This window comes from Phacochoerus africanus, chromosome 9 (genome assembly GCF_016906955.1).
Source record: "Phacochoerus africanus isolate WHEZ1 chromosome 9, ROS_Pafr_v1, whole genome shotgun sequence".
Classification (NCBI taxonomy): Eukaryota; Metazoa; Chordata; class Mammalia; order Artiodactyla; family Suidae; genus Phacochoerus; species Phacochoerus africanus.
Window position 1 is genome coordinate 81,645,405 of NC_062552.1, and position 14,423 is coordinate 81,659,827.

The 14,423-nt window shown below is 34.8% G+C and overlaps 2 protein-coding genes across 2 annotated transcripts; one reads left to right on the top strand and one right to left on the bottom strand.

Annotated features, from left to right (window-relative positions):
- The first annotated feature begins 5,553 nt into the window (after positions 1-5,553).
- LOC125136410 (olfactory receptor 4K15-like) lies at positions 5,554-6,459 on the top strand. Its single transcript, XM_047797199.1, has one exon. It carries the CDS (start codon positions 5,554-5,556, stop codon positions 6,457-6,459), a length of 906 nt encoding a protein of 301 aa, XP_047653155.1.
- Positions 6,460-9,750: 3,291 nt separating this feature from the next.
- LOC125136116 (olfactory receptor 4F6-like) lies at positions 9,751-10,683 on the bottom strand. The gene has a single exon (XM_047796782.1). The coding sequence runs from the start codon at positions 10,681-10,683 to the stop codon at positions 9,760-9,762; it is 924 nt and encodes a 307-aa protein (XP_047652738.1). The 3' UTR covers positions 9,751-9,759.
- Positions 10,684-14,423: the final 3,740 nt, after the last annotated feature.

Sequence of the window (14,423 nt, forward strand, 5' to 3'; positions counted from 1 at the left end):
AGATCATTGCTCAAATAACCACAGAAATTTTTGATACTTCACAAAGTTTCCCTACCCCCTCCTTAAACCCCACTAGACAGCAGTTCAAGTCTGGATGATTTATCACGTGCATAGTTGGTATACAGCAGTCACTAGCCCACTTCTCTCTGCTGGTCATCCCCTGCCCACTCACCCAAGTCATCTGGGACTAGAAATTGCAACTTAGTTATGAAATAAGGTTTTTCTTTTTTAAAAAGGACAAAAGTTAACCAAATGTTTTATGATAAAATGTGCTTAACTTCCACCATTAGAATTTTTATAATTGCACTCACCAGGTTTCTTTCTGACCTTGACAAAAGGCACCCCTTCCCACTGATACTCTCATTTCACTTTAGAAAATCAGAAATGAAGAGGTCCCAAAGGAATACAGCATGGGTAGCTTGAAAGTTTCCTACCCGAGAGGCCATTCTCTACCATAAATACCTGCTCACACCCTCCCATGAACACTGATCACAACAGAAAGTGGAGTTTTCTTTTGATGTAATATGATTTTATTTCTGATTCTAGGTAGCATGTGGACAATGCTTCACCCTTGGGAAACAATATGATCAAATATGGTGTCTCTCTGGTAAGAAGATGGATAGTCTAAACTGTAAATTTCTTAACTTCTCTAGTTCCCATCCTCGATCACATTTAAGGCAATTTCATAAAGTTTTAATACCATTTTTATGCATACTAATTAGAATGGTTTGGAATTTGCTGCCAGCCTCCAGGAATATCAAGGAGTTCTTCTTCCAGCTACATTTTGGGGCTTCTGGACTCCCTAGGTAAGCATCAGAAGGAATGCCTTCTACACAGTGTCAGAGATCCCCAAAGCCACAACCATCAGGGTCTATAGGCTTCCTGAATTAAGGAAAACTGAGTTCTAGCACAGATATGTAACTAACAGAAATTTTCAAACACCGAGAAGAATGAATTGTTACTAATTTAGCTCAGCAAGAAACCTGATAGAGATCAGAGATAGAGAAGTATCTCAAAGGGCATAAGCATCAATAGTTACCATGGAAATGGAATATGCTCTAGGAACTGAACAGAGGGAGACCCAGAATGATAGCACAGAGAAAGGACTGGAGTCAGAGAGCTCTGGGTGTGCACTCAGTCACACTATTTGGCAGCTCTGAGATGTCTAATGGCGAAACTCAGAATAAGACCTATTTCATGGGGTATTGTGATGATTACCAGTAGACAATGTGAGTGGAAATTTCTGGCACATGGGAGGTATTCAGAGATAGAGGGAGACACTTAGTTTACCCATGATCCTGAAATTAAAAGCTCAAAAAAGAAAATGGAAATGATCTCATTTTCTTTTTTCTTTTCCCTTTCTCTTTTGATTCTGTTTTAATAAGTTCTAAGTCATTTGATTGTACTATTTAAATCTTAAAATCTTTAGACTTCCCTATCCCAACTATGATTGCTTAACAAGTATAACCCTCATTTATATAGCTATTTAATATACTTATTTTGGTAGTAATATTTTTCCTTTGTAACAAAAATACAAAGTTCAACTGAAATAATAATAACAAATTTTAAAGCAAGTATTAATTGAGAAAGCAGGGATCATTATACAACTACAGATGTGATTAAAAAAAAAGAGAGAAAGCAGGCATGGCCTTTTACTCTTTGGTATAATCTACAACAACTACAGACTATTTCTTTCAATAATATATTGAAATGCTCAAAAGTGATCACAATTCATAGAAAATATTCAACAAATTCTTGCTTACGATACCAGGAAAAATTAAAAGCTCCTCCTACATCTAGAACTTTCTAATTCTATTCTAATTTTCATCCCTGGTATATGGTAATTATGGATTTAATGGGAAAATATAATCAACAATTTCAATTACAGACAGCAGTGAGGGTAAATTCAGACTAAAAGAGAGCAAAACCCGAAGCAATGAGTGCTAAGAACAATAACAGAACTATTTTTCTTTTTTTTTTCTTTTGCTAAGTTTTGATTCTTTTCTAAATAAGCTCTGCTTTAAGTCATTTGATTTTTTTTTGTTGTTGTTGTTAGAGTCTTTTTTCCAGTTTATTGAGAAATAATTGACACACATCACTATATAAGTTTAGGGCATACAGAGGTTTGATTTACATATATTGTGAAAAATATTATCATTATTGGTTCAGCTAATATTCATTTGCTCATGTAGATGTAATAAATAGAAAAGAAAGAAGAAAAGAAGAAAGGGAAATAATTTCTCCTTGTGATGAAAACTCTTAGGATTTACCATCTTAACAACTTTCCTATGTGTCATACATCAGTTTTAGCTGAGTCACCACGTTGTACTTACATCACTAGAATTTACTTATCTTAAAACTAGAAATTTCTACCTTTTTTTTTTTCTGCTGTACTGAATGGGGACCAAGTTACACATACATGTATACATACTTTTTCCTCCCATTGTTGTGTTGCGATGTAAATATCTAGACATAGTTCTCAATGCTACACAGCAAGATCTCATTGTAAATCCATTCCAAGAGCAATAGTTTGCATCCCCTAATCCCTCCCACTCCCTCCTCTCCCCCCAGGCAACCACAAGTCTATTCTCCAAGTCTATTATTTTCTTTTCTGTGGAAATGAACTTTCTACCTTTTGATCCTTTTCCTCCAATTCCCCCTCCTTCCACCCTCCACCTCTGATAAACACAAGATCTCTTTTTCTATGATTTAAAAAAAATATTCCTCAGATAAGTGAGATTGTACAGTATTTGTCTCTGTCTGACACTTCACTTAGCATAATGTCTATAAGGTTCACTCATGATGTTGTCACAGATGGTAGGATTTCTTCATTTTTTATGGCTAAATAATATTCCTTGTGTGTGTGTGTACCATAACTTCATTTTTTTGATATAATGATTTTTATTTATTTCCATATAGCTGGTTTACAGTGTTCATTTGATTTCTACAATTACAGTCTTAGAATCTTAGATCTCCTTCTCCCACTCAGGATATAATAGAAAATTATTTTTAATTATATATGATTAATTGTAACAAAAGCTTAATATACCTATTGATATTGTTAATTTAGTAGTACTAAATTATTGTCTTTTGTAAAACAACTAAAATATATTAACAACTTTTAAAGCAAATATTAGGTGAGAAATCAGGCATGGCCTTCTTTGGTTTAACGTATAACAACTATAGTTTATTTCTTTTTCATTGAAATGTTTAAAAGTGATCACAGTACGCAGTAAGAAAACATTCAATAAATTCTTATTTTACCATACTAGCAAAAAGTAAAATACCCTCTTATGTGTAGCATTTTCTAATTCTGTTTCTTATTTGCATCCCTGGCATCTGATAAATGTATGGACTTAAAACAAGAACAATATAATCAACAACAGCTGTACAGTAGAAATTGACAGAGCACTGTAAACCAACTATAATGGAAAATATTAAAAATCTTTAAATAAATAAATAAATAAATAAATTGTAGAGGGTAAATTTAATAAAATAAATTTACTGAGGGTAAACCAAGACTAAAGGAGAGCAGTACCTGAAGCAATGACTGCCAAGAGCAAAAACAGAACTACTGCATATACAAAGATTATTTTTCATACAGCCATGGGCAACATATATCTTATCTATGTCCACAGAAGTTTACACAGCTTTGACTTTTATGAACAGAACACATTTCTTCCTGATGATCATTATTTATTCTGTATGCCTGGAACATTCATGCTTCCACTGACTATTATCCACTTTCTTCTTGATCAGTTTATTTGCTCTTATACTTAGTTACCTATGTTGTGAAAATGTTTTGTCCTTTTGTCAAAACTAGCATTAATATCTTTCTTTTAATGGATCCACTTACTAACCTATTTATTCACTAACAAAATATTATTACCCTTCAATAATGTGATATAGTTTGAGTTTTTCAAATTTATGTATAATAACTATCTTTTGATCAGCTTCAAACAATAAAATGTCATTTTTAATGTTTTAGATTCCACACATAAGTGATATCAAACAGTATCTGTCTTTCTCTTATCTCACTAAGTGTAATATTCTCTAGGTCCAACCACATTGCTGCAAATGGCAGAAATTTTTGCAAATCGACTATTCGTCAGGAGAAAAATGTCATTTTTTGTAAAATGCTATTTTACCTCAGATTCACTGTACTGAATTGATCATAATTTCTTTTTAAAAAAATTTTATTGATGTATGGTTGACTTACAAATTTGTATTAGTTTCATGTGTATGGCAAAGTGAATCAGATATAATCTATATGGGAAATATATATATATATATTTTTTCCCCATATGGATTATTCAACCTATTGAGTAGATTTCCCTCCGCTATACAGTCGGTCATTGTTAATTATCTATTTTATCCAGTAATGTATATATATTATTCCTATCATAATTTTTTTTTTGTCTTTTTGCCATTTCTTGGGCTGCTCCAGTGGCATATGGAGGTTTCCCAGGCTAGGGGTCTAATCAGAGCTGTAGTCACAGCAACGCAGGATCCGAGCTGCGTCTGCGACCTACACCACAGCTCACAGCAACGCCGGATCATTAACCCACTGAGCAAGGGCAGGGATCGAACCCTCAACCTCATGGTTCCTAGTCAGATACGTTAACCACTGTGCCATGATGGGAACTCCATAATTCTTGACTCATAGCATATCCTCACAGTATTTTCCATGCCCATTTTTTGTTTGCTTATTTAATAACAAAATGATATATATGAAAACACAACCTAATACAAAACACAAATAGGTGAAAAAAATATACAACTGCTTATGTGCTCATCCTCACACTAATACTTAGCTTCTGTAAAACTGAGGTCAAGCACCTCATTTTTTTGTATACAGTTTTATGACTTATATTTCTGCAAAATATAGTTATTTTTCTTTTGCTCTTAATTTTATACAAATTATGCCATATGGATCCATTTTGGAACTTTTTTTCCCTTCATTACTATATTTTACTAAAATACATTGACGTCATTTTATTTTTTACTTTATGATTTTTATGTTGTCCATTACAGTTGATTTAGTGTTCTGTCAACTTGTACAGTACAGAAAAGTGACCCAGTCACATATATATGTACGTATATGCACATGTATATACATATACATATTCTTTTTCTCACATTATCCTTCATCATGCTCCATCACAAGTGACTGGGTATAGTTCCCTGAATACGGCCAAACCAATCTGAACATGCCCGATCTCATGTGATGTCATTTTATATAGTCTTACTTTATTTGTTACAGTTCTATTGTCCTGATTATTGTAAATTTCTCCCTGTATACCTATGCAAGTGTTTATCCTGGGCATGTGTTTATCCTGGGCATGCAAATGGGAGTGAAATTTTTGGACCATGGAGTGAGTGTGTGAATGTTGGCTTTATAGGAAAATACCATTTTTTTTTTTTTTACAGAGTGATTATGTAAACATACATACATCCATTAGAAATATATGAAAAACACTTGATGCACAGACTGTTTATTCAGAAAATCTATTTCTTAATATATTTTCTTTAGGTAAACTTAGACTGAACTAAATGGAAGAAGTAAACCAGACAGTGGTGTCCGAATTTATTCTTCTTGGGCTGTGTGATGCATGGGAGCTACAGGCCTTCCTCCTACTGGTATTTCCTCTACTTTATTTAATCACCATTTTAGGCAACAACTTTACTGTGCTCCTAATTATTTCTGACCTCCATCTCCACTCCCCTATGTACTTCCTGTTAGCCAATCTTTCCTTCATTGACTTCTGCCTTTCCTCAGTAATCACCCCTAAAATGATCACAGACTTTCTCAAAGAACACAAGACCATCTCTTTTGGGGGTTGCATGTGTCAGATTTTTTTTGGACATTTCTTTGGAGGGTCTGAGATGGTGCTGCTTGTGCTAATGGCCTACGACCGTTATGTGGCCATCTGCAAGCCACTCCACTACTCTAGCATTATGAACAAACAAATGTGTATTTGGCTAGTGATGACATCATGGATCACTGGCTTTGTGCATTCAATAAGCCAACTAGCTATAATTGTAAAACTGCCCTTCTGTGGACCCAGAGAATTGGATAGCTTTTTCTGTGATATTCCATTGGTGATCAAGCTAGCCTGCATGGACACTTATATTCTAGAAAAGTTGATAAATGCTGACAGTGGGGTACTGGCAACCACCTGCTTCATTCTCTTACTGATCTCTTACACTTATATCCTGCTTACTGTCTGCCATCAGTCTAAGGATGGGGCATCCAAGGCTCTCTCCACTTGCACTGCCCACATCACAGTGGTGGTGCTCTTCTTTGGGCCCTGCATCTTCATCTATCTGTGTCCACTGGGCATTACCTGGGTGGACAAGTTTCTTGCTGTCTTTTATGCAGTCATCACACCTCTCCTAAACCCTGCCATTTACACTTTAAGAAACAAAGAGATTAAAATTGCCATTAAGAGACTATGATGTTTGCCTATGAAAGTCAGGATTTCACATTAGCAGAATGTCTACTGTGAGCTCCCTAAATTAGCCACACCTGTTCAATTACTTGGGACTAGGAAGAGTTCCTCAGTTCACATATGGAAATCATGTGTATCTCCAGATGTAAGTTTTGTGTCAATTCTACAATATACTACAATCCTTTATTGACCATTAAATGCAAAATGATTTCCCATTTGGGAAATCTGGCCCATCTTTATAATTTTGGTGGTTGTTCTCAGGACAACTGAAATTAATAATAATGTTAATTTTAATTATGATTATTGTTAATGTTACTTCAACACTGAATACCACATCTTTAAATTTTCTATTTTGCTAACCTTTTGTTTTTGGCCATGCCTTTAGCAGCAAAAGCTCCCAGGGTCAGAGATTGAAACTAAGCCACAGAAGAGACAACACTGGACCCTTAACTGCTAGGCCACCAAGGAACTCCCTGCTAAGCATTTCTTTTAGCAAAGCATTTTACCAAGATCCTCTCTAAAACTTTTTTTAATAAGTCAGAGCAATGAATATTGTTATCTTTATTTTTACAGACTGATAGTGTATTAATTTACATTCTAGCTACATTATCTGGAAAGACATCTGTAAAGGTAATCATTAAGTATTCTCCCTCACATTCAGAAAAAAAAAATCGAATCATAATGTGGAGAGAGTGTTGTTACCTCAATGTCATGTTTCAGTCATTTCTGAAACAGTGTAACTGTCTTCAGAATATATACATTAAAGACAAAGATGAATGTATTAACAACCTTTGGAGATTTTGCCTACATATAAATGGGTTAGGCAGTTCCTTATCTCTATCAGAAAAGAACATGGGGAAAGTGTTATTAAGGTAGGTCAAAAAGTCAAATTTTATTTATTTCTTTTTCTTTTTTTTTGGCTGGTCCAAAGCATTTGGAAGTTCCTAGGACAGGGATCAAAACCGCACCACAGCAGCAACTCAAGTTGCTGCAGGGACAATGCCAGATCCTTAACCCACTGTGTCACAGAGAACTCCAAAAAGTCTAGTTTTAGAATAAACTATCCATTTAATTCACTGCAGTGTTCAAATAGCTTGTAAGAAACTATATTATGTATGCAGTTTGTGAATTATTCATTATTACAAATAATACAACTTTCTTAAGAAATCTTCCCACTCCAGGCCTCAAAAATTATACATTGTATACAAAATTATACATTGTATAAAAATATACATTGTATACATTAAACAATGTATACAAAAAGTTTATATTCTCTTATCCAAAATCCATTAATCGAGATATACTTCATATTTCATACTGCTTTTTAAAGATGACATGGTTCTGTGTATTTTGTAACATTCCCCACAGAGAGTCTGAGGCATAAACCCTCAAATAAAATAATTATTTATTGGTGTGTGAATATATCCATATCTGTTCTGATTTTTTAACTATTTTATATCTCTGTACACCAGTTTGGATATTGACTTGTCTTTGAATCCACTGATCCTTTTTTCTATTGTGTCCCGTCTGGTTTTAAACCTACTTAAATTCATGATGTCAAATACTTATTTTTCAGTTCTAAAATCTCACTTGATTCTTTCTTAGATATTTTATTTCTCTACATAAATTCTTCATTTTTTTCAATTTTTAAATATTTTTAATTGTATGATTTATTTTACACCCTCTGCTAATTTCAACAATTGAACTATCTGTGGTTTGCTTCTATCAACTATTTTATATTAATTGAGTTACATATCCCTGCTTTTTTGCATGTTCCAAAATTTTTTGTGTTTCACACATTGTGTATAAAAGATCATATAGCTTTGACTTTATTATTCCTCCAGAAACGATTTACTCTTTTCCCCTATGAGGCCTAAAAGGTAAAGGTGTGATCATTTCAATCCAATCAAGTGCTGAGCCTATTTGAATGTGGATCGTAGTTTTGATAAGATTCAGTACACTTCTGGTTTGTTCTTATTTCTTGGCTTTATTAATTCCAAGGTTTAATTATGATTCTAATAAATCTCCTTCTCCTTAGTCTGAAAGATTGCATGTGGTTCAGTCTTGTCCTAGAACTTCTAGCTTAGAACCTTAGTCTTATTCTCCTTTATCCTGCTATTTTCAAAAGTATGGCAATTTCCACAAGCAGAAATATGGCTTTATATTTGTTCCTTTTACCCTATAATGTATCTAAGAAGAATTTATTAAAAATACAAATGAAAGCAACAAAATAATCATGAGAAGGAAAAATATAAATACATTGAATAATCCTGAAAAAACTTTGGGTCACAAATACTCAGGATATAGGCTCCTTTCATAGTTTGACAGTAAATTTGGCTCAATCTTCTAGTTACCAAAGCAAACTATAAATTAAATTAGTTTCACAATATCTACAGATCATATACACAAACATACTTGGAACCCATGTTTTAAGCAACAAAAGAGCTATTTAAGTTGCTAGAGAAAAATAGCCAGCAAAAATTTGGACAGGGCAGTTGTTGGATAATAATACCAGTCATGATATATCAGATCAACATCTTCTGACATTTGAGGACTATTTACTGAACAGATTAAGTCACTATTTCAAAAAGTATGAAATAGAAACATATACATAAATTATCCTTCCCTAGGCCAAGTGGAGATGACTTAAGCCCATGATAATTGAGATAAGCCAGGGTGAGAGGAGTAGCCACAGGCCAAACACATGAAACATACTAGAAACATGAGGCTTTCATTATGTTTTCCCTCCCACCATCTGTCAATCTCCTCTTATTAAAAGACATGATCCATCCTCTGTCAACTCCATTTGTTACACTTGTTTTTTTTTTTTCTCCAGGCTTTAAATCCTCTCTCATGAAATTTTTAAATTTCAAAAAATTATAAATTTAATAAATCATATCTGGGATTTAAATCAAAGGAATGTTAAATATTTCATAGTTCCTTCAAAAGTTTGAGTATATTATTTCTAAGTTAATTGTATTAATCAAATTCAGTTAGTTAATTGAATCCAGGCAGTTGTGTCTAAAGCCATAATTTCAGCAGATGCCAAGTCTGTAATACCTAGGCTTTTTCAAAAACTTCCCCCAAACATTTCCTGAGACTTTAATTCAACTGTCAAACAACTTGCCAACAAGAAGGTTATTTGGATGATTCAATGTAACCTCATAATCAGTGATCTAGTCTGAATATAATAAAATGGTGACTTCAGGAAAAAAAGCCCCAAATTTTGTGTAATTATATCAGAAATTTGTATTAACATTTTCTTAAAGTAACTTGTGCTGTCAGGAGTTATTTAGGAGATCTTCTGTCAGCTCAGGAGCTGACTACTCAGTCTCCTCACTGCCATCTTCATGTCCTTGTTTCTCAATGTGTAAATGGCAGGATTCAGGAGGGGCGTAATCATAAAGTCCAAAATGGCAAGGAACTTCTCCACCGGCACCGTGGGAAATGGCCACATGTAAACAAAGATGCATGGCCCAAAGAACAAAATCACCACACTGATGTGAGCCGACAGAGGAGAGAGAGCCTTGCACAAACCGCCTGAGGAGCGTTTCCATACCGTCACCAGGATGAAAACATAGGAGACAATCAGTAAGAAGAAGGCACCCATAGAAATGAACCCACTGTTGGCAGTAACCATGAATTCCATTCTGTAGGTGTCTATGCAGGCAAGTTTGATAAACTGAGGAAGATCACAGTAAAATCTATCTATTTCATTAGGACCACAAAATGGCAGATGGACCACAAAAGCTACCTGGACCACTGCGTGAAGGAGGCCAATAGCCCAAGCGCCACACAGAAGCAAAAGGCACATCTGGGGGCTCATGATGGTCAGGTAATGCAGGGGCTTACATATGGCCACATATCGGTCTAGGGCCATGGCAGTAAGCAGCACCATCTCAGATCCACCCAGGATGTGAAGGACAAATATCTGGAAGACACACCCCTGAAAGGATATGGTTTTGCACCCAGAGCACAGATCAGAAATCATCTTAGGAACTGTTAAGGTAGAGAGACACAAATCAATAAAGGAGAGGTTGGCTAAAAGGAAGTACATGGGGGAATGTAGATGAGGGTCAAAGATCACTGCAAACACAACAAGGAGGTTCCCTAGAACAATTGTTCCATAACACACTGTAGAGAAGGCGAGGAGGAAATCCTGTACTGGTGTAGAGGGAGAAAGTCCCAGGAACAAGAATTCAGACACTGAAGAGTAATTTGCTTTTCTCATTGACTTTGTGTTACCTGAAAGGAACAATTAAAAATAATTATAAAGAAAGTACCAAAACTACTGATAGAAGTAGACTTCATTACATTTCAAGTTCTTATGGTAAAGAAAAGTCTTCAGCCTGTTCACAGAGTTCTCTGCAAAAGTCATACAATTGTTTATTAATTTACACACACTCATTGAACAGCTCACATGAAGACTTCCCATGTTTTTGACAATGTACTGCATTCTGGTATTAAGATGCATAGCCTGTCATAATGCAGATTATAGACTAGTCATGAAGCTACGCATTAAATAACTAATCACATAACTAGATGATTACAATGGTGGTAATATATTTGAAGAAAAGAACAAAGTGTTAGGGGAAATAAAAGAGCTCACAGCAGTGCCATCTTCTCTAGAAGAAGACCTTTGTGATAAGATCTAAATGAGGAATAAAGTGAGGAAGAATAGGAAGTGTGATCTACATATACAGAAGGCATGGGAAATACTGTGAAGTATGAAGAAACAGAACGGTTTGTAATTAATCAAAGAAAACCAGTAAGGGATTCATCAGGTAAAATTCTATGGTGTGAAAAGAATTTAGTTCATATTTTAGAAATGATAGAAAGTGAGGCAGAAAAATGACATATTATATTTGTGCTTAAAAAGTTTATAGTAGCTTCAAAGTGAAGAATGTAATAGATGAATTTGGGGGGGGAGACAAATTAGGAGTGTATCAAAAGATCATATCAAATCAGTATAGAAAAGAATAAATTTGTCAGTAAATGGTGTTGACACAGCTTACCAAAGTTGGCAAAAATAAATTGAATTCCTTACCTTAATACAGTAACTAAAATGAGTTTTTATTGGTTATTTAAGTAAAAATAAAAGAAATAGAAACATACAAGAAACAGAGGCTTATTTTTAGATAATCCTTTGTGTGAAAAAATATCCTTCTAAGCATATTCACATATGTGCAAATCATGCAGGAAAAAAATGACACTTTCAGGTTCAAAAATCTAAATCTTCCATATCAATTTTTTTTGTCTTTTTGTCATTTCTTGAGCCTATCCCACAGCATATGGAGGTTCCCAGGCTAATAGGAGCTGTAGCTGCTGGTCTACGCCAGAGCCACAGCAACACGGGATCCAAGCCACGTCTGCGACCTATACCACAGCTCATGACAAGCCTTAACCCACTGAGCAAGGCCAGGGATCAAAGCCGCAACCTCATGGTTCCTAGTTGGTTTCGCTAACCACTGAGCCATGACGGGAATTCCCCCTTCCATATCAAATTTTTAATGTGAGAAAATAGTCATCAAAGGTAATAATAAATCGAATTTAAAATGAACAAACACAAAAAGATTGTGGCAAATATGAAATCCATGTAGTCAATATATGAAAACTAGTCAAATTCACTAATGATTAAGGACCTGTAAATAAAAAATGAGGAGATATTATTACGTTTGTAGAAAACTATCAAAGTTAAAAAAATGAGTAACTTAGTGAGGCTGTGCGGAAACACGTTTTCTCATATTCTGTAACTCAGAGTACACATTTTTACACCTTCTCCAGAACACCAATTTCAAAATATATGTCAAATATTTTTAAATTACCTTATACCTAAGACCCTCGTTACAAGAAAAAAAATTAAGGTGATAACAACAGATGAGCTAAAACACTTAGCTATTACAGTGGTAAATGTTATATAATTATTTATGAAAAACTGAAAATTGGAAATAACCTAAATCCAAACAATAAGGAATTAAATTACAACAGTTCATCCAACTTGGAAATGTGCTCAACCTTGTTTGTAGTAAAAATCATAAAACATGTTTATAATGAACCTTTAATTTAAAAAAGCAGCTTACAAAAGAAAATGTATAGAAATCGAAATTTTAAAAACTTAAGCCTAGAAAAGTGAAATAAAGATAAGCAACATATTGCTGAGTGTGTGTGTGTATAAATATATATAAATTATCAGTTGGAATCATATGAAATTGGTATTTCATTAGATTAAAAAAAATCAAATAACTGGAGTTCCCTGGTGGTGCCATGGGTTAAGGATCCAGTGTTGTCACTGCCATGGCTCAGGTTGCAGCTCTGGCACAGATTCAAACCTTGGCCCTGGAACTTCTGCATGTCACAAGCATGGCCAAAAAAAGAGAAAAAAAAAGTCAAATATCAATTTTAAATGGTTATAACTAATTAATTAATTATATTTTTCCCCTTTATTAGATTTTCTAAACTACTTTTCTTTTTCACAAACAAACATTACCAATGCTTATTCTGCACCTGAATTAAGCAGCTTGGGTTCTCCAAGCTACCACCGTCAAGCTTTCCTACAGGCCTTCACCACCAACAATCATTCTTTCTCATGACTTCATGTCCCTCTTTGCCACTCTACATCATACTCAGGGTCCAGTTTGGGCACAACCCTGTGGCACATAAGAAAGTGGGAGAACCATGGAAGCACTACAGCCAAGACTAGGTGAGGGCAACTAGACCAGGCAGGAATGGGCACTGTGAGGGTTGTGGAGACAGAGCAAAGATTACAGGCAAAACCAAACATTATGGGTGATGCTAGAGGCCCTGATAAAAGGGCACTGAATAGAGAGTTTTATAGATTATAACTGGGGAAATTAGAGCAGAAATGAATCAGAGAAAATGGGACAGTCACTGAGGTGAATGACAATGGATATAACGTACAAGGCACTGCCAGCTGTTTTTATAGCTTGATCATGAGTGCATGGATTTTTAAAGATACATATGGTGAAATGTAGAGTGTATATTCAGTATGATCGCAGTATAGATGATGAGGAAAGAACTGTCTTAAAAGACTCAGAGACTCAAGACTCCATAAAGGGGAGTTTCAATTAAAAAGAAAAATACACAACAAAGTAAACTATGATAGAAAAACTACAAATGACAATTAAACTCATTCAAAGATAAGCTAACCAATCATTAAGGAAATGCAATTTTTAAAAATAGCTTTGTGGAGTTCCCGTCGTGGCGCAGTGGTTAACGAATCCGACTAGGAACCATGAGGTTGCGGGTTCGGTCCCTGCCCTTGCTCAGTGGGTTAACAATCCGGCGTTGTCGTGAGCTGTGGTGTAGGTTGCAGACGCGGCTCGGATCCCGCGTTGCTGTGGCTCTGGCGTAGGCCGGTGGCTACAGCTCCGATTCGACCTCTAGCCTGGGAACCTCCATATGCCGCGGGAGCGGCCCAAGAAATAGCAGCAACAACAACAAAAAAATAAAAATAGCTTTGTTTTGTTTTTCTAACATTAACAAAGACTATATATATATATATATATATATATATATATATATATATATCAATCCCAGTGTATTCAAAGGGGTCCTTACAATAAGAATTCTTATACATGGTTGAAGATAGCCAGAACTAGTACTATTTATTAGGATTTAAGATGTCCAAATCTAGACAATAACAGAGTTTCCTGAGGCTCCTAACCTTGAACTGAAGGTTAAATTTATGGAGGATATATTATAACCACAGGAAATGCCATAGCTCTGCTTCCACACACACAAATATACATATATATCCATATATTCAAAAGCAATAGCAATGAATTGTAAACAACCAAAATATACATTAATAGAGAATTTAAAATCAAATTATAATTCATCAATATAATGAAATACTATATAGCTATTAAATACAATAACATAGTCCTATATAACAGAGGCCTAAAGTGAAAAATTTTGCAGAATAAAATCCATAATATGATTCTGTGTGTA